The sequence below is a fragment of the Perognathus longimembris genome, unplaced genomic scaffold (assembly GCF_023159225.1).
Source record: "Perognathus longimembris pacificus isolate PPM17 unplaced genomic scaffold, ASM2315922v1 HiC_scaffold_5427, whole genome shotgun sequence".
In the NCBI taxonomy this organism is placed as follows: domain Eukaryota; kingdom Metazoa; phylum Chordata; class Mammalia; order Rodentia; family Heteromyidae; genus Perognathus; species Perognathus longimembris.
Window position 1 is genome coordinate 48781 of NW_025960853.1, and position 20093 is coordinate 68873.

General features: G+C 53.1%; 1 protein-coding gene across 1 annotated transcript; it reads right to left on the minus strand.

The window, feature by feature from the left end:
- Positions 1–3265: 3265 nt before the first annotated feature.
- On the minus strand, positions 3266–17975 carry LOC125345233 (protein cornichon homolog 3-like). The gene is made up of 5 exons (XM_048337449.1): positions 17893–17975; positions 11847–12039; positions 11129–11316; positions 7733–7876; positions 3266–5157 (listed from the first exon to the last, which is right to left on the minus strand). The coding sequence occupies exons 1-5, from the start codon at positions 17973–17975 to the stop codon at positions 5130–5132; spliced, it is 636 nt and encodes a 211-aa protein (XP_048193406.1). The 3' UTR covers positions 3266–5129.
- Positions 17976–20093: the final 2118 nt, after the last annotated feature.

The window sequence follows — 20093 nt, forward strand, 5'->3', positions numbered from 1 at the left end:
TAAGGAAAGAAAAAGAAGAAATAAAGCTATCCCTACTTGTGACATGATCTTATACCTAAAGAACCCAAAACTCCACCCCCAAATTCCTAGAGCTGGATACTTTGCTGAATCCAGCAAAGGAACAGGATACAAAATTAACCCACAAAAACCAGTTGCCTTTCTGTATGCCAACAATGTACAGCAGGAAGGGAAATCATGAAAACAACTCCATTTGCAATGGCCTCAAAAAATAAAACACCTAGGAATTAAACTAACCAAAGACATAAATGATATAAAAAATATGAAGAAAGAAATAAAAGAGAACACCAGGAAATGGAAAGACGTTCCATGTTCATGGGTAGGTAGAATCAGTAAAGGGAGGACAGGGGAGGAGTGAGGAGCAAAGGCTCTATGATGTTCCTTCTCCTATGAGCTTCCCTCTTTTCCCCAAGTAAAATCACTCAAGTTACACAAGTGAGGTGCATGGAATGGAGAAGACACCAGTGAAGGGACATGATGATATTCACACATCGAAGTGCTGGGTGGGTCCATGCTGTAGGTACAGAGGACAGAGACAGAGGTGGAAGGAGAAAGCTGGTCTTGTGAGGAGATCTGAAGGTTCACAGAGCTCACCGCTGTCATCTGTGTGTAGTCCCACCATCACCACACATGTAGTCTCACCATCACCACACACATGTAGTCTCACCACTTTTACCAGCTTAGGCTTCCTGACATCCCTAGTCACAGGTAGGTGTCATTGCATCCCAAGTCCTCATTCGGAGATGAAGTCTTATGGACTTCTCTGCTTGGTCTGTCCTCAAATCTGTATCTTCTCATTTTCAGCCTTCCTAAAGGCTAGAATTACAGGCATGTAATTTTGATGGTACCATCAAAAACTATGTCTCAGGGTAGAACAAGTTCTGGCCTCCTTTTCTCTTACCTAAACAGGATTCCTGACAGCTTTCCTGAGTCTCTGTGACTTACCTTTGCTCTGAACACCTAACAGGTGAGTTCTGGCCTTAGATCCAGTTGTTTAAATGCGGTCCTGAAACATTGCTTAGAAACAGAGACCAGTCACATGGGGCCAGCGCTCCATGCCCTCTTTTGGGGCTCTGACCATCAGCTGGGCATCTCTGTCTTTCTGCCAGTGCTGTCTACCCCTTGTGCAGCCTGGAAAGTGACCTCAACATTAAGCTCACTCCCCATTTAGCTACATAAACCAGAACAGCTTCTGAGACTTGCTGCAATGCCACAAGGAGCTGGTTCTAGAAGCCTCCAGCATGGCCAGATGTTATAATTGCATAGTCTCCACAGTCCAGCCTGGGTACAGGGCTGCCCAGCATGCATCATTGTAATCTGTGGGGACTGACATCAGACAGCTCCCCTCCCTCCTACCCAAACACACATCCCTGCCAGGAAGTGGATGCTATGATTCTTACATGTGGAATGTTCTGAAAAGGATAGGGTACTGCTCACACCTCATGGAATTTGAACAGATACTGCAGTGCCATCTAAGTCTCACTGGGTAGTGGTCAGATAGTCAAACTCCAGGAAGGGAGATGGTGTTGATAGAGTGCTGTGTCTCTAAACCTAAAGACAGATGTCTTCCTTCAGAGCTGGACAGCAGGGAGGCCAGCACCTGGAGGCAACAGTTTGGGTGGAGGAAAAAAGGAAGACTGCCAAGGGAAAGAATAGAGGAAGGAGCCGTGGTCACTGGGCTCACATTGCATGGTAGGTTCAGGACAGGCATCTCACACACAGACAGGGTCTTCCCTTCATCGGGATCGCCTTATGGGGTCAGCATGGTGCAGCGTGGTCTGAATCCCTCCAGGACTCAGATGTGTGGCCTCCTGCTGTTGGAGGGTTCTCCAGGTCTCTAGGATGCACACTTGACTGTGGGACCCTGGTTTCTTCTTGTCTTTTTCAGTTCTTACCACACACTGTACTCAAGATGTTCTGGAGACAGTGGTAGCTCAATAGGGCACCATCTGGAGCCCAAGTTTGGCAGCCACATCTCACTGCAGTCCAGCACTCCCACTGCAGCCACAGTTCACTGCAGCCACAGAACACCCACTGCAGCCCAGCACACCCACTGCAGCCACAAAACACCCACTGCAGCCACAGAACACCCACTGCAGCCCAGCACACCCACTGGAGCCACAGAACACCCACTGCAGCCACAGTCCACTGCAGCCACAGAACACCCACTGCAGTCCAGCATTCCCACTGGAGCCACAGAACACCCACTGCAGCCACAGTCCACTGCAGCCACAGAACACCCACTGCAGTCCAGCATTCCCACTGGAGCCACAGAACACCCACTGCAGCCACAGTCCACTGCAGCCACAGAACACCCACTTCAGTCCAGCATTCCCACTGCAGACACAGAACACCCACTGCAGTCCAGCATTCCCACTGGAGCCACAGAACACCCACTGCAACCACAGTCCACTGCAGCCAAAGAACACCCACTGCAGCCCAGCACACCCACTGCAGCCCAGAGCACCCACTGCAGCCACAGAACACACACTGCAACCACAGAACACCCACTGCAACCACAGAACACCCACTGCAGTCCAGCACACTCACTGCAGCCACAGAACACCCACTGCAATCCAGCACACCCGCTGCAGCCACAGAACACCCACTGCAACCACAGCCCACTGCAGCCCAGCACCTCCACTGGAGACACAGAACACCCACTGGTGACTGCACACAGGATGCCTGCCCCTATCTGTAACTGTGTGGGATGCAGGGCCGTCTCCAGTGGTGAGCTTGGCCTTTCTGAGGGCCTACAGCGGGGGGTGGGAAGGTGGGGGCGTAGTAAATGCAGGCAGGCCACATGCCTTGTAATGCAGTCCATGCCACACTCTCATCTTGGCCATCAGTACCAGCTCTTCTCCTAGGAGTGAAAACTCACCCAGACTTGAAGACCCCATGTGCAACATCAGAGCTTGTGGCAGGGATATCTGGTTGTCTCTTTTGTAAATGAAGGTGCCAGGAGATGTCCACACCTTGCAAAGCCCTGCCTCAAGGGACCTGACAGCCACCAGAAAGAGAACAGGTGCAAACACTTCCTCCAGAGTGTGTTCTAAATCTCCCCTGAAAGTCAGTGCACCACGACTATAAGAAGACTCCTTGCTGCAACATGGTGTGATAAAAAGAATGGGGGCGTTTGAGTCAGGGTTCTAAAGCAGGCCAGCCCCTTATCTGCTCAGATCTTGGGCTTACAGACAAAATAAGAACAGTTGTGACTTCGCGGTATTGCAAGGGCCCATTGTGCAATCTAAAAAATGTGAAGCATATCATGCAACCTGTTATCATTCACAATTAATGATCATGTCAGGACCATGTTCCATTGCACTGGGAGGCTAGGCTGGCATTAAATTTCCTACCTCCACTTTAACCATCTTTGTGCACTCAAGCCTCCAATGTGAACCACCTCAGATCCCTTTAGAAAGAATCAAAGTGTGAAGCAAACCCTCCACTTTGTGGGGAGAAGTTGCCTAGATTTTCTGTCTACACCCCAAAATGTGGGGCTTGTTCTATGGGGTGAAGGTGACTGGGCTCTCAGAGGAACCCAGAAGCCCTGAAGGTGGAGGCGTATAGGCAGCTCTGCCAGAAGGGCCTGGTCCTGGACCACCTGACCCCCATTCAGCCTCTGCCTTTCCAGATTCACACCATCACCCGAGGCAGAAGCCTGCATCTTGTTTCCCACAGATCTTTTAGAAGCACCATGTCACTGGCAGTTCTGCCATTTCTACCACCAGTTTGTCAACCCTATGGTGAGTAAGGCACCGTGATAGGGTACAAGGAGAGCCAGGGAGGTGAGACACACAGGTTGGAGGTGAGACACACAGGCTGGAGGTGAAAGCCACAGGCAGGGGGAGGTGAGATGCGTGGGTTGGAGAGGAAGAGGTGAGACACACACAGCTGGGAGGTGAGGCACAGGCTGGAGGGGAAGAGGTGAGAGGGATGGGTGGGAGATGAGAGACACAGGCAAGAGGGGAGACACACAGGTCGCCACTGCATGTTACACACATCACACTGTGTTACACCACCGCCATTCATGAGCCTGAGTCGCAGGCTTCAGACGTGAGCCAGGCACAACTATAAGTAGCCCACGTTTGCCAAACAGAAGAGAAGCAAGGAAGCGTGGGGAATCGGGTGGAAATCATTGTGCCGAATTTAAACATCATAAGAATCTCAACCTTGCCACCCAACTCCCACCACAAAAAGGAGAGAAAGCCAGGCAGAAATTCTGAGTGCACTGAGGTCCCCATGTTGATGGAACAGGAGAAGCAATTCCACATCCTGAACCGACGCCAGGGTTGTGCTGTCCCACTTCCTGGCTGTGGGTGCCGCAGCATAGGGCAGCCATGCAGGACTTTCTGGCTGGGCATTCCTTGAGGCTTTTATGGAAAGGCAGCTTTGGCACGCGCGGACCAGCCACTTTACATTAGATGGCTCTGACAGGTGTAGTGCAGAGCAAAACAACCAGTGATGGTGAACTCACATCTTGAATATGTGCAAATTAAAAAAAAACAAAAACATTTTCCACTCTCCCCCTCCCAGGCTTACCCATGAGGCTGGACACTATCTTCCAACCTCCCACTCCATTCCCACTCAGAAGTTGCTGCCCCAGGCTCTCAGAAAGCAGACTGCACAGCCTGCTCAGGCTGGCCACAGCAGAGGGAGGCCGCACAGCCTTCCGCCTTGCCAAAAGTGGAGAAGCCCACAGCACCCTTGAGGCTGTCAGCAGTCCTGCCGATGGTTGCCCTTGGCCCTTGGCCAAGCGTGGTCCAGCCCTGAGGCTCTGGTCCTTGGCTGCACCCAATGGCTGCAGGTCTCACCCACAGTGTCCGGGAGCATGGCATGGGCTGCTCTGTGGAGTGGATCCAGAAGCTGCAGTGGTACCTCAAGGGAGGTTCAGGGTTCCAGCACTGCCCCGGTGCCCCCAACGCTCAACCATGTGGCAAAGATTGTAACAGACAGCAATAACAGACACACACAGCTGAGTAGGCCCCACTGCTGCACAATTCCATTCCCCCAGTCACTGCCTGATGGACCTGCTCAGGCTCGGTCTGCGCCACCAGCAGCAGAGGGCGTGGGCCTCGGCCTTTCCTGTCTTTGGTGATGTGGTGGTTGAGTTAGGAGCTCACCAGAGTGTAAATCATGCTGTAAACAGAGAATGAGAAGAGCATTAGCAGGAGCCACAGGGGCTCAGGGCGGCTTCTGGCAGAGGTATCTCCCAAGGGCTTCATCATTCCTGTCCCCACAGCACCGGGTCAGCTCCCTCTGCGCAAATGAACGCTGGTTCCAGGGATAGAAGAAGCATTTGTTCTCAGTGCCCACTGCTGTGCCCAGAAGCAGGGCAGGTCTCTGGGACCACAGGGCATTTGGGGTTTCAACAGGTTCTCCATGCCATCAGCTGCTGTCCTGGGCTTCAAAATGGCTGTGTCCGGGCCCTGAGATGGCGCTGTGCTCTGTGTTAGGACTGGAGATCAGAGTAAAGAACACCACTTGCATTGCCAGTAGAAGACCAAAATGTGTTTTCAGCAAGACAGTCCCTGGTCCTCCTGTATAATGCCCTAGAGGCATTAAGAGCATGGTCCACACTGAGGTCCACCACCCCAAGGAGGGACACACCCTCCACTCTGAGAGAGCGTGGTCCACACTGCGGCCCACCACCATGAGGAGGGACACACTCCACTCTGAGAGAGCGTGGTCCACACTGAGGTCCACCACCCCAAGGAGGGACACACTCCACTCTGAGAGAGCGTGGTCCACACTGAGGCCCACCACCATGAGGAGGGACACACTCCACTCTGAGAGAGCGTGGTCCACACTGCAGCCCACCACCATGAGGAGGGACACACTCCACTCTGAGAGAGCATGGTCCACACTGCAGCCCACCACCCCAAGGAGGGACACACTCCACTCTGAGAGACGTCCTTCAGCTCACCACAGACAGAAAACAGAATGGCCTAAAGAGCAAATCAAAGGAGAGACGCTAAACAGCTTCCTTTCTAGCCCTGTGCCCTAACCCTCCTGAGCCTTGTGGGCTGCTGCTCAGCGGCCTCCCCTCAGGGGGCCTCACGTGCAGGGACCCCATACTCGGGGCTCTCATGTTCAGGGGGCCTCATGCTTGGGGGACCCTGCCCCTAGGCTGTGCGTGAATGGGACTGTTCTCTGGCGCCGTGGGCTGCACTCTTGCCCTCAGCCAGGCCTGTCCATCGTGACCCTGAACTCGCGGTGTGGCTCCTCATCTCCGTTCACTCACACTGTGATTCCACATGGCTTGTGCACCATGGCTGCCAGTGCTGCCAGGGAGGGAAGCCGTGGGGACTATGGTCAGTCTGCCAGCAAATGCCAGTGACTTAGTGCCAGGTTAGGGCACAGCAGACACACACAGATGGTCCTCTCAACACCGAGGAGACTCCATGAGCCTCCTAGGACGTCCAGACCCTGTCCACCTCCATGAGTCTTCTAGGACCCCCAGACCCTGTCCACCTCCATGAGTCTCCTAGGACCCCCAGAGCCTGTCCACCTCCATGAGTCTCCTAGGACCCCCAGACCCTGTCCACCTCCATGAGTCTCCTAGGACGTCCAGAGCCTGTCCACCTCCATGAGCCTCCTAGGACGTCCAGACCCTGTCCACCTCCATGAGTCTTCTAGGACGTCCAGAGCCTGTCCACCTCCATGAGTCTCCTAGGACGTCCAGAACCTGTTTCCAGGGGGGAGCAGCAAAGGGTGGGGATTCAGGAGAGACTCCAGGGAGGAGCATGGGGGAGGAGTAGGGTGGGAGGACTGAAAGAGACCCCAAGGAGGAGCACAGAAGAGGGAGGGGGCTGGGAGAGGTAAGGACTGAGGAGAGATCCCAGGGAGGAGCACAGGAGAGGGGGGAGCAGGGAGGGGTGGGGACTCAGGAGAGACCCCAGGGAGGAGCACAGGAGAGGGGGGAGCAGGGAGGGGTGGGGACTCAGGAGAGACCCCAGGGAGGAGCACAGGAGAGGGGGGAGCAGGGAGGGGTGGGGACTCAGGAGAGACCCCAGGGAGGAGCACAGGAGAGGGGGGAGCAGGGAGGGGTGGGGACTCAGGAGAGACCCCAGGCCGGAGCACAGGAGAGGGGGGAGCAGGGATGGGGGGACTGAGGAGAGATTCCAGGGAGGAGCACAGGGAGGGAGGAGCAGGGAGGGGCAGGGAAGAGTCCCAGAAAAGCTATTCTCTGGGGCATCAGACCAGGAGACCATGGTTTCCTGCTTTCTGCTGAGCTAGGCTGTAGGAGTGAAGGGGTGAAGAGGGAAGCCCTAGGCCTGAGCTTCAAAGTCAGCGGGTTTACTGGGTTACATGAAGTCTCAGCATTCCAAGGCCAGGTGCCCACCTGTGATGCCTGAGCTTGGGGAGGTTGCTGGGCTGGTGTTCAAGAGTCTTTACAACAGGGGAGGTCAAGGTGGTAGGGTGGGCCCAGGGCCCACCTGATGGCTGGGATGCCACATTCTGAGGGGCAGGAAGAGTGGCCAACCTGCCGCTGTCTCCTCAGAAACCTCTGACTATGGCCTCCAGGTGTGCACAGGGCCTTCTTCCCCCTACCCCCTTCTGGAGCTCTTGCCCTAAACCAGACTTGGATGGCTGGGGTCAGACCCGGTCAGCTATGCTCTAGCCCCAGCCCTCCTCCTGAGGCCTCCTCCGAAGGCCAGTCTGGACCTCCCTTCCTGCTCCCTTACAGCAGGAGCCAAGGTCACCGACTCACCAGTAAAGGTAGTAGAAGAAGGAGAGGAGGTAGAAGGCCAGCTTACACCAGGCCTCCTTCTGGCAGTAGCTCAAGGTGTCGGCATTCATGACCATGGGTGGGTCGTAGGCCAGCTCTGCGCTGTCTGCTGGACAGTGGAAATACCTGCAGGAAAGAAGAGATGGAAGCATTGTCTCTGAGACCTGGGGACCCTGAAATCATCTTTGCCTCATCCTGATGCAGGGTTCTCCCTGCACCCCTGTCCAGCCATGGCCATACCCCTGTAGCCCTGCCCCGCTATGGCCCCCCTGCAACCCTGTCCAGCCATGGCCCCTCCACAGTCCTGCTCAAGCCACAGAGTACATCACCACTGGCTCTGCCACGACTCCCATCAGGCGAGGTGAAACTCCTCCAACACTCACATCAGGTGATTCCGCCCACCCGGCAGATGCTCTAACGGAAGGGAGAATGTGTCCCTGGCATCCCCAGGAAGGAACCAGGAAGAGCTGGCAGAGCTGCAAGTGTGGACAGGGTGCAGAACCACATCACCACTATCTGCCACTAAACCAGCAGTCTACTTTTTACATTTAATTGCTTTGGATTAAATGTCTTCTATCCTCAATGTTGTAGAGGGCCATCATATTTTCACAAGTGCAGAGTAGTTTTCTGGCATTTGTTTTCTTGATTGAAGGACCCAGAACAGCAAAAAGAACAGTGGTGGAAATGTTAGTGAATCAAGCAAGTGAATCAATCAAGTAAGCGAAGGAGACAGTTAGCAAGCGGTCCCTGGAAAGTCCACATCGCTCCTCAAAACTGAAGGGAACTCTTCAGTCTCCATGGGAAGGGAGTCTTCTGGGAAGTCTTCAGGGAAGGGAAGTCTTCAGGGGAAAGGAAGAAGTCTTTGGGGAAGGAAGTCTTCAGGGAAGGGAAGTCTTCAGGGGAAAGGAAGTCTTCAGGGAAGGAAGTCTTCATGGAGGGAAGTCTTCAGGGGAGGGAAGTCTTCAGGGAAGGAAGTCTTCAGGGGAGGGAAGTCTGCAGGGAAGGAAGTCTTCAGGGGAGGGAAATCTGCAGGGAAGGAAGTCGTCAGGGAAGGGAAGTCTGCAGGGAAGGACGTCTTCCAGGAAGCAATGTCTTCAGGGAAGGAAATCGTCAGGGAAGGAAATAATCAGGGAAAGAAGTCTTCAGGGGAAGGAAGTCTTCAGGGGAAGGAAGTCTTCAGGGGAAAGGAAGTCTTCAGGGAAGGAAGTCTTCAGGGAAGGAAGTCTCCAGGGAAGGAAGTCTTCAGGGGAGGGAAGTCTTCAGGGAAGGGAAGTCTTCAGGGAAGCAATGTCTTCAGGGGAGGAAGTCTTCAGGGAAGGAAGTCCTCAGGGAAGGAAATAATCAGGGAAAGAAGTCTTCAGGGGAAGGAAGTCTTCAGGGAAGGGAAGTCTTCGGGGAAGGAAGTCATCAGGGAAGGAAGTCTTCAGGGGAAGGAAGTCTTCAGGGAAGGAAGTCTTCAGGGGAAGGAAGTCTTCAGGGAAGGAAGTCTTCAGGGAAGGAAGTCTTCAGGGGAAGAAGTCTTCAGGGAAGGGAAGTCTTCAGGGGAGGAAGTCTTCAGGGAAAGAAGTCATCAGGGAAGGAAATAATCAGGGAAAGAAGTCTTCAGGGGAGGGAAGTCTTCAGGGAAGGGAATATTCAGGGAAGGAAGTCTTCAGGGGAAGGAAGTCTGCAGGGAAGGAAGTCTTCAGGGCAAGGAAGTCTTCAGGGAAGGAAGTCTTCAGGGAAGGAAGTCTTCAGGGAAGGAAGTCTTCAGGGGAAGAAGTCTTCAGGGAAGGGAAGTCTTCAGGGGAGGAAGTCTTCAGGGAAAGAAGTCATCAGGGAAGGAAATAATCAGGGAAAGAAGTCTTCAGGGAAGGGAAGTCTTCGGGGAAGGGAAGTCTGCAGGGAAGGAAGTCTGCAGGGAAGGAAGTCTTCAGGGCAAGGAAGTCTTCAGGGAAGGAAGTCTTCAGGGAAGGAAGTCATCAGGGAAGGAAGTCTTCAGGGGAAGGAAGTCTTCAGGGAAGGAAGTCTTCAGGGGAAGGAAGTCTTCATGGAGGGAAGTCTTCATGGAGGGAAGTCTTCAGGGAAGGAAGTCATCAGGGAAGGAAGTCTTCAGGGGAAGGAAGTCTTCAGGGAAGGAAGTCTTCAGGGGAAGGAAGTCTTCAGGGGAAGGAAGTCTTCAGGGAAGGAAGTCTTCAGGGAAGGAAGTCTTCAGGGGAAGAAGTCTTCAGGGAAGGGAAGTCTTCAGGGGAGGAAGTCTTCAGGGAAGGAAGTCATCAGGGAAGGAAGTCTTCAGGGGAAGGAAGTCTTCAGGGAAGGAAGTCTTCAGGGGAAGGAAGTCTTCAGGGGAAGGAAGTCTTCATGGAGGGAAGTCTTCATGGAGGGAAGTCTTCAGGGAAGGAAGTCATCAGGGAAGGAAGTCTTCAGGGGAAGGAAGTCTTCAGGGAAGGAAGTCTTCAGGGGAAGGAAGTCTTCAGGGGAAGGAAGTCTTCAGGGAAGGAAGTCTTCAGGGAAGGAAGTCTTCAGGGGAAGAAGTCTTCAGGGAAGGGAAGTCTTCAGGGGAGGAAGTCTTCAGGGAAGGAAATAATCAGGGAAGGAAATAATCAGGGAAAGAAGTCTTCAGGGGAGGGAAGTCTTCAGGGAAGGGAATATTCAGGGAAGGAAGTCTTCAGAAGAAGAGAGGTCTTTCAGGGAAGGGAAATCTTCAAGGAAAAAAGTCAGGGAAAAAGTCTTCAGGGAAGGAAGTCTTCATGGAAGGAATTCTTCAGGGAAGGGAGGTGTGCAGGGAAGGAAGTCTTAAAGGAAAAGACATCTGCAGGGAAGACTTTGTATTCTCCTCCCTGACACCTAGATCCATACATATGCAGACTGCATTTTACAAGTCACAAGATCTGATGCATGGTCTTAGTAGGGCACAGAATATTTGAAACCAGAACTGTCCTAGAAAATCTAGTCCATCTGGTAGGTGCTTTTTTTTTTTAACTGAAATATATTTTGCATCCCATAAAATTCATCACTTTAAAGTATACAACTCAATAGGACTTAGCATATTTATAGAGTTGTGCCACCATCAGAACTGCCTAATTTCAGAATATTTTTTTCACCCTGCAAAGGAAACCCTGTACCCCCATTCCTGCTTCTTCCTGGCCTCTGGAAACCAGTCATTTACTTTCTGTCTCTGTAGATTTGACTTCTGAACATTTCATGTCAATGGAATCATATAAAGCAACTGTGTCAGTCTTGTCACTGCCAGATAATATTCCATGGTATGGACTACTGTGGGAGGGAACGTGAAGGAAACGTGATGGCAGGAAGCACCCAGTGACTGGACTAGTGGAGGCCATGGTCACGGGAGAGGCTCCCAGGCAGCGCTGAGGGAAGGTGTGCCCCTGCACTTACCTCCAGAAGTGATAGAAAAGCAAGGGGACATTGAGCCCCAGGGTGAGCCACTCCTGAGCACACAGAAACATGATACAGAAGAGGCTGTGGATGGAGTACTCGGGCAGCACCAGCTGAAGAGGGCAGAGGCAGACTCCAGTTAGAGAAAGGAAGAGGCCTCGGCCTCCACACTGCTCTCTCCTGCCACCCTGCCCACAGGCCACTTGTGGATCCCAGGTCCCCCTGGAGAAGCCTCAGCACCAAGACTGGTGATTTCTGGAAGGATCACCATGCTTCACGTACTCGTCCCCCCTCCCCCAACACACCCAGGCCCTTGGTGCCTGCTCCTGAGTCACTGCGCCCTGGGAAGATTAGAGGTGTCCCAGCACCCTAACTTTCTGACTGGAGGCAGAACACTAGGATAGACCCCAGCAGTGTGACTTCACCTACTGCAGGCTCTCCAGCCTGCTGCCTCCTTTTGTAGTAAATGCAGGTGTTTGTTTCATGTGAAGCAAGGCCAGGAAAATACTAAGAGGTATCTGGCTTGACACTGGTAGATGAAGAAAACTCAAGAGAAAGATTAAATAACATAAAGGATTAACAGGAACCAGGACAGGACATTGTATAAGAGAAGAACAAGAGCCACCCGGACCAAAGACCAAGCAGGAGACAGAGCAAAGAACAGCCCAGAACAAGGAGAAGACAGAGGAAACCTTAGCAGCAAGATGGAGCCACCCACTTGACCAGCCACACAGGTAGAAACAGCCACTGTGAGGGGGTGGGGGCCACGTGGAGTAGAGTGCAGGACACTGTGAGGGGGTGGGGGCCACGTGGAGTGACATGGAGGACACTGTGAGGGGGTGGGGGCCACGTGGAGTGGTGTGGAGGGCACTGTGAGGGGGTGGGGGCCACGTACATTGACATAGAAGACACTGCAGGGAAGTGGGGGCCACGTGGAGTGGTGTGGAGGACACTGTGAGGGGGTGGGGGCCGTGTGGTGTCACGTGGAGGACACTGTGAGGGGGTGGGGCCACGTGGAGTGGTGTGGAGGACACTGTGAGGGGGTGGGGCCACGTGGAGTGGTGTGGAGGACACTGTGAGGGGGTGGGGGCCACGTGGAGTGCCGTGGAGGACACTGTGAGGGGGGTGGGGGCCACGTGGAGTCACGTGGAGGACACTGTGAGGGGGTGGGGGCCACGTGGAGTCACATGGAGGACACTGTGAAGGGGTGGGGGCTGTGTGGAGTGGCGTGGATGGCACTGTGAGGGGGTGGGGGCCACGTGGAGTCACATGGAGGACACTGTGAAGGGGTGGGGGCCGTGTGGTGTCACGTGGAGGACACTGTGAGGGGGTGGGGTCCACGTGGAGTGGTGTGGAGGACACTGTGAGGGGGTGGGGGCCGTGTGGAGTCACGTGGAGGACACTGTAGGGGGTGGGGGCCACGTGGAGTGGTGTGGAGGACACTGTGAGGGGGTGGGGGCCACGTGGAGTGGCGTGGAGGACACTGTGAGGGGGTGGGGGCCACGTGGAGTGGTGTGGAGGACACTGTGAGGGGGTGGGGGCCATGTGGAGTGACGTGGAGGACACTGTGAGGGGGTGGGGGCCACGTGGAGTGACGTGGAGGACACTGTGAGGGGGTGGGGGCCACGTGGAGTGGTGTGGAGGACACTGTGAGGGGGTGGGGGCCGTGTGGAGTGGTGTGGAGGACACTGTGAGGGGGTGGGGGCCGTGTGGAGTGGTGTGGAGGACACTGTGAGGGGGTGGGGGCCGTGTGGAGTGGTGTGTAGGACACTGTGAGGGGTGGGGGCTGTGTGGAGTGACGTGGAGGGCACTGTGAAGGGGTGGGTCCACGTGGAGTGGTGTGGAGGACACTGTGGGGGGTGGGGGCCACGTGGAGTGACGTGGAGGACACTGTGGGGGGGTGGGGGCCACGTGGAGTGGCGTGGAGGACACTGTGAGGGGGTGGGGGCCATGTGGAGTGACGTGGAGGACACTGTGAGGGGGTGGGGGCCACGTGGAGTGGTGTGGAGGACACTGTGAGGGGGTGGGGGCCGTGTGGAGTGGTGTGGAGGACACTGTGAGGGGGTGGGGGCCGTGTGGAGTGGTGTGTAGGACACTGTGAGGGGTGGGGGCTGTGTGGAGTGACGTGGAGGGCACTGTGAAGGGGTGGGTCCACGTGGAGTGGTGTGGAGGACACTGTGAGGGGGTGGGGTCCACGTGGAGTGACGTGGAGGACACTGTGAGGGGGTGGGGGCCGTGTGGAGGGGTGTGGAGGACACTGTGGGGGGGTGGGGTCCACGTGGAGTGACGTGGAGGACACTGTGAGGGGGTGGGGGCCATGTGGAGTCACGTGGAGGACACTGTGGGGGGGTGGGGGCCACGTGGAGTGGCGTGGAGGACACTGTGAGGGGGTGGGGGCCACGTGGAGTCACGTGGAGGACACTGTGAGGGGGTGGGGGCCACGTGGAGTGGCGTGGAGGACACTGCAGGGAAGTGGGGACCACGTGGTGGACACTCTGAGGAGGGAGAGGCCACATGCAGTGATGTGGAGCATAATGCAGGAGCGTGGGGGCCACATGGAGGTGTGGGGGACCCTGCAGGGGAGTCGATACTGTGTGGAGTGATGGTGTCTGAGGCAAGCAGCGCCGTTTGGCTGGGTGAAGAGCATCGCCCCATTCCCCTGGAGGGACAGAACCACGTTCACGTGAAACGTGAACATACACATGACCCTCTTCTGAGCTCAATGGCCCTGAGCCTCCCTTGGCCCCTGCTCCCCAGGCTCAGAGTATGTGTGCCTAACAACTTACTAAACCAGCAGGTGTGGGAAATGGCCTGAGGTCAAGTTAATCACTTCTCCCTGGAATTTCAATTGTGGCCGGTCCACACACTGCATCCCACACACCCCTCAGACCTCATTCGGGGCCCAGCTGAGGCCAGAACTCTGGGATTGGCAGGGCAGGACCCAAAGTCCTTCAACTTCAGCAAAATCCTACAGAAACAGCTGGTCATGCAAGGCCACGTGGTGCTGGTATCCCCGGCACAGTGTGGCTGGGTGTGCTCATGCCCTGAAAGCCAGGGGGCCAAGCTTGGCTGCCTCCCTCCACCGCCCCAGCAACCCCAGAAGTAGAAGCTGATTCTCAGAGGGTTTAGAGGTGGGTGGGTGATTTACAACACTGCTTTCCTAACACCATTCTGATAAGGAAACCCCAGAAATGATAGGCTTAAGGGTGGCAGCCTCTGAGTCTGTAAGTATAGCGACACCGTTCTGTCATGAGAGGTCTCCCAGGTGGTAAAGATCTGGCTCCCGGCATCAAATGCTCTAAAGATCACATGTTCTGAGTGCAGAGTACAAAGCCCATACCCCACGAAGACAAGCCCATGGAGCCAAGCATTCCAGGCTGGGAGGAGTGTTTTGGGTGACTTGACTAATTAAGATTATTGAGTGATAACCTTTCAAGTCCACACACCACTGAACATGCTGCAGCAGCCAGAAAACTGGAGAAGTTTGGAGACTTGGAATAAAGCACTCGGCATTTTCAAGGTGGTTGCCAGAGCAACCTCAGGGTGCAGCTTGGGAAGAACGGAAACATTCTATTTTAAAAACATCCAATCCTAGCAGAAGATGACAACAGCTCAATAGCTATGTCCATATGAACACACAAGATGATGCTAAGCAAAATGAACTCTAAGTTATGGAAACAAATGGTTTATCGATGTTGTTGTTATTTTCAACACACTATGTGAAATTATGCCTTTTCCTTTTGTCTTTCCTCCCCATCGTTTTACCTCTGATATCACTGTAACTGATTTGGGTACCCAGAATATTGTATATATGTGTATTGGAACTAGGAAAGGGAAAGGGAATATCAAAATGGAGAGACAAAGGGTAAAAGACAAACCAATACAACAGCAATACTTACAAAACTATATGCTGTAAATCAACTGTACAACTCATGGGGAGGGAACAGAGGAGGGCAGAAGGCAGGGGAAAAATGAGAGAGGAGGTAACAAGTTGGATAAGAAATGTACGCACGCACTACCTTATTATGAAACTGTAACCCCTCTGTACATCACTTTGACAATAAAGAAATAAGTAAATTTTTAAAAAGGAAAAAAAAAAAAACAGTTGATCACCAGAGAGCCAGAATGAAACAATCAAGTAGTAAGATGTATACTGAAAAAAATCTCATCGAGATGAGCATTTTCCCAAATTGGAAATAATTCAGTCCATGAGGAATATTTCGACCCTGAACATACAAATATTTTAAGTGATTGATTCCCAGAGGCTTGATTCTTACCTGTATCTTGAACCAAGTATTGAATTAAAAGCTTCTCTTTCCATTTGAATTTCGTCTCAACTATTGGCTACACCACAAATTCCTGCTACCCTCGACTCACCCCTTCAAAGAAATCTCTCTTGCATTTTCTTTCTTTTTTTTTTTGGCCAGTCCTGGGCCTTGAACTCAGGGCCTGAGCACTGTCCCTGGCTTCTTTTTGCTCAAGGCTAGCACTCTGCCACTTGAGCCACAGCGCCACTTCTGGCCATTTTCTATATATGTGGTGCTGAGGAACTGAACCCAGGGCTTCATGTATATAAGGCAAGCTCCCTTGCCACTAGACCATATCCCTAGCCCGCTCTTGCATTTTCATTCATTCTTCTACAAATTCTGAGTCATCCATCTTAGTACTGTATGTGAAATGGCATGCCAGGTGACCCAGAGACAGATGACTGGATGACACATCCCTGTGCTTGGGAAGAGTAGCGTTCCTCAAGGAAAGATAAAAAGACCCATGAATACCAACAGCATCTTCCAAGACTCAATGGTGCTCAGAACTGATTCATGTAATAATTCCTTTGGCAGACCATTACAAAAATGCGGATTTTCAAGTGCCACCTTGACCTCTAGAGGGTAGGGCACAGGGGCCTGTGTTTTTATGCCCTGAATATGCCAGCAGGTTTGGAAAGAACTGTTAAAGGTAAGTGCTCCACTGCTGATAAAGATCTCATGCTAGGGCCTGGGGGTACTTTCTCCTTCAGGAAGGTGTGCCCCAGGGGGCATGAGCTACTCTCTGCTGACCCAGATTCAAGCTGGGGGAAGGACCATGGCCCAAAAGAGGCTGCTGAGGAAGGCCATGAGGGTGCGGTACAGCGAGGAGCTCTGCCTGGTGCCACAGGCAGAGGGGCTGCCAGGGACCCCGGAGCCTGGCCGTGACACACACAGCCGCAGCCCAGTGAGACGGCAGAGAACAGACTGGCAGAAAACCGGCATCTAGTTTTAAGATGCCAACAAAGAAACTTCTGGTTCTTAAGAGTAAAAGAATAAAACCCTAAACTGGCTGTAGCTGACATGAAGAGGAAAGAAATGAAGAACCATTATTTAAAATTTTCAAATACTGCTTTGTTTCAAAATGAATGGTAGGTGGCTCTCAAATGTATGGTTAATTATTGTGACATATTCATCTCTGTGCATCACTATATTTAGTAATTTGAGGATCATGCTTAATTATTTGTGTTTAAAACTGTTTTCTCTGGGTTTGCTCCATTTTCCACTTCAGAGAAGGCACAGGTTCATAGACACTCATCTGTGGTGTGTCTGACGTGCAGGTACCTGAGAAGTGGGGAGCAAGGCTTGGGGATGAGCCTCAAGCCTGGGAAAGACCACAGCCAGGCAAGGAGACCAAACACGTAAGCAGGACACGGCTATGCAAGGAGAAAGGTTTTCCCTTGTCCAGTAGAGGAGAGAAGTCAAGGAGCATGTCTTGAATACTAGATAGAACAGAGAAGGAGTCACAGTAAAGATGTTGAAAACGAGCTGAAGACTGCTAACCTAAGTGAGTTGATGCAGAAATAAGATAATGCTGGCAACAACAGAGCCATGATGTGAGCCTTAAGGGCAATCAAAGTCATTAAGGTGAAAGCCCTCCATGAAAAGGGCTTCAACAAACTGTTAATAGTGGGGAGCATTTCCACAGTGTCACTACTATAAATAATGCTAAGACTTAGATGAAACTTCAAAGTGTTAATAAATTGCATGTAAAAAAGAAGACTGAGTTGAAACTTAAAAATATTTTAGCCTAGAGAACATTTTAGGTGATAAAATAGAAATGGCAGAAAGAATAGAGCAGAGACCTTCTCTTACCCATCCACCATTCTTGCACACTTGGCACAGCCCTAAGCACGCAGCAGGTGTGAGCAAAGGGGTGTTTGAAAGTGAGCACATTCTGGTGAAGTTAAAAAGACAGATGAGGAAATAAAAATCACAGAAGGCCTTATGAGAAGTGCCACATCCCTGAACATTTGTTCTCCAAGCCTAGGGTCCAGAAGTTTCTGGTTAAAGAAATGGCACATGGTATCATAGATCAAGGCTTTCTTAGGGTGACTGAAGGAGAAAAATGAGGGAACAAATGAACCAAGAAAAACAAAAAACAATCAATCACACAGACAAACAAAACCCCAGGAAGCTACTCTGAAAATCCCCAGAAACCAGAGTCAGAGTTATTCCAGCAGTGCAAGAGAGGGGTCACTCAGGAAAACCTTGGCAAAGAGACACAGAGAAGGCCTATAGACTTGGTGCTAAGACCAGCAGTGACTCAGTCAGCTAAGGTGGGTGGAGGAGCAGAGCTTAGAGCAACGGCCAGGGAGGGCAGGCTGAATGACGCAAGCACACTGACCTTTGTCTTCCTCCTGCCACACTTCCTGTTCCACAGTTGAAACCACTTCCACTTCTGGGGAACATGGAAGAGGGCACCTATGTCCTGCTTTCTTCTGCTCTGGATCTGCCTACCTGTAACTGCATGTGTTCTCCTCCCACATGTAGACAGGTGGCAGGACGTGGTGGTCAGAACTGAGGTCAGTGGTCAGGGACATGGTCAATGGTAGGGGATGAGGTCAGTGGTCAGGATGATGAGATTAGTGGTTGTGGATGTGGTCAGTAGTCAAGGATGGGGTCAGTGGTCGGGGATGAGGTCAGTGGTTGGGGATGTGGTCAGTAGTCAAGGATGGGGTCAATGGTCGGGATGTGGTCAGAAGATGGCACTGTGGTCAGTGGTCATGGATGAGGTCAGTGGTCATGGATGAGGTCAGTGGTTGGGGATGTGGTCAATAGTCAAGGATGGGGTCAGTGGTTGGGGCTGTGGTCAGTGGTGTGGTCAAGGATGAGGTCAGTGGTCGGGGATGAGGTCAATGGCTCAGAGTGACTTAGAAGGATCCAGAAGGTGTCTGGGCAGGCCTCGGGAAAGGAAGGTTTGGAGATGACGATGTAGTAAAGGGGGAAGAGAATGGAGATTCAATATCACTAGGCCCTACTCACCCACAACCATGGGCAGGGCATGGGGAGGAGGGAAGCTTCAGGAGGGAGGGCTCAGGACCTTGCAGGGTGGCAGGGATGGCCAGGGTAGCACTGGCAAGGAGAGGCAGGAGGACCCTGGCGGTTAGAGGTGGAATTTGGTGGACGGACAGCACCTTCTCTCCAGCCTTGCCTGGGCACTGCAGCCAGGAGGTGATGCGCGGGAAGGCAGGGCAGTGGGTTCCGGACAGCAACAAGGTGGGGTGTGCATGCCTGTGCCTTCCTGCCCATTGGCCCACAACGCTGTGCATGGAGCCAACCGTCCAGGTGTGGCTGACAGGCTCTGCTACTGCTCCCTGGAAAGGTGGGGCACATGAGGGCGGGCCTGGTCCCTTTACCTAGGACACCTAGGAGTAGATGGAGGCTTCATTCCCAGCAGGCTGGCTGCTTTTTGGGGGGGGTGAGGGGAGGTGGGAGAACAGTCATGCGGCTTGAACTAAGGGCCAGGGCGCTGTCCCTGAGCTTTTTCACTCAAGGCCAGCATTCTACCACTTTGAGCCACAGCTCCACTTCCCGTTTTCTGGTGGTTAATTGGAGATAAAAGTCTCACAGGGACTTTCTGCCTGGGCTGGCTTCAGTGATCCTCAGATCGCAACCTCAGATCACTGGTGAGACACCAGCACCCTGCTAGGAAATTTGCTTTTTATTCTGACAAACACAAGTTCTGTGCCCTCTCTCTCTGAATTGTACCTGTGATGACAGAAAGTGCTAGAACAAACTCAGGGCCCACTATGCATCCTACATGAGCTTCACCAAGACACTCACCAGTGAGCCAATTCCCTCCCCTTGAATCCTGGCTCATGCTCTGCCCCATGCACCAACCTCAATGAGCTGGGCCATGCCCCAGCCTTTCACGCAACACAGCCCTCAGTGCCTCATAGTTGTTCAACAGGTGACTCAAGTCCAGTGAGGTCATGGATGTGGAATGAACCTACACGATTGCTGTCTCTACTGTAAGAGGAAATCAGCGCCCAGACACCAAGGGAAGACTGTGAGAACACAAAGGACAAGGCAGCCATATCAGCAAGCCAAGAAGGGGCTGGGAAGGAGCCTGCAGAGACATGTCCTCTCATACTTCTTCCTGCAGAATTCTCAATAGCAACTGTCCGATACACATGCCCCCAGCCTGGGGCCCTGTGCTATAGACCCTGGGCTGGCTGGCTGATCCCAGGGTGGCACAGCTCCCTAGAGCTCTCAGCCCCAACTCACCGCCTCCCAGCAGTCGCTCGAAGCAGAGGCGGTCCAACACCAGGGAGCTAGAAGGCAGAAGCACTGGGAGGAGGCCAGGAGGCCAGGAAGAGGGGGTGCACACATATTCTGGCTGCCAGCAGTGTCCTGGGATGACACCCAGTGCACTGGGAAAGATGTGCTGGCGTGGAGAGCTGGAGAGAGGTGTGGGCATGGAGAGACATGCCAGTGTGGAGAGACGTGCTGGTAGGTGTTGTCTGGGAAGCAGGGGCACATGACTCTAACAGGAAAGTGGAAACAGCACCACCAGGCAAAGCAGGGTGAGCCAGGAAAGCCGGCGACTGTTCACGGAGGTTGACTGAGATGGGGGCAGCCTCCTGGTCCTGAGCCTCTGCTCCCTCTCCTCACAGGCATTTCAAAAGAAAGGAAATACTCTCCAAAAGGGGCTGGTA

What these genes read in the sequence shown, in the direction of transcription:
- LOC125345233 (XM_048337449.1), bottom strand. Translation starts at nt 17,975, where the DNA reads ATGTCCCTGACCACTGACCTCAGTTCTGACCACCACGTCCTGCCACCT. An exon ending in CTTTTCTATCACTTCTGGAG is followed by an intron (nt 7,877 to 11,128) that starts GTAAGTGCAGGG and finishes TCTTTCCTGCAG; the next exon opens with GTATTTCCACTGTCCAGCAG. An exon ending in TTCTTCTACTACCTTTACTG is followed by an intron (nt 5,158 to 7,732) that starts GTGAGTCGGTGA and finishes CTCTGTTTACAG; the next exon opens with CATGATTTACACTCTGGTGA.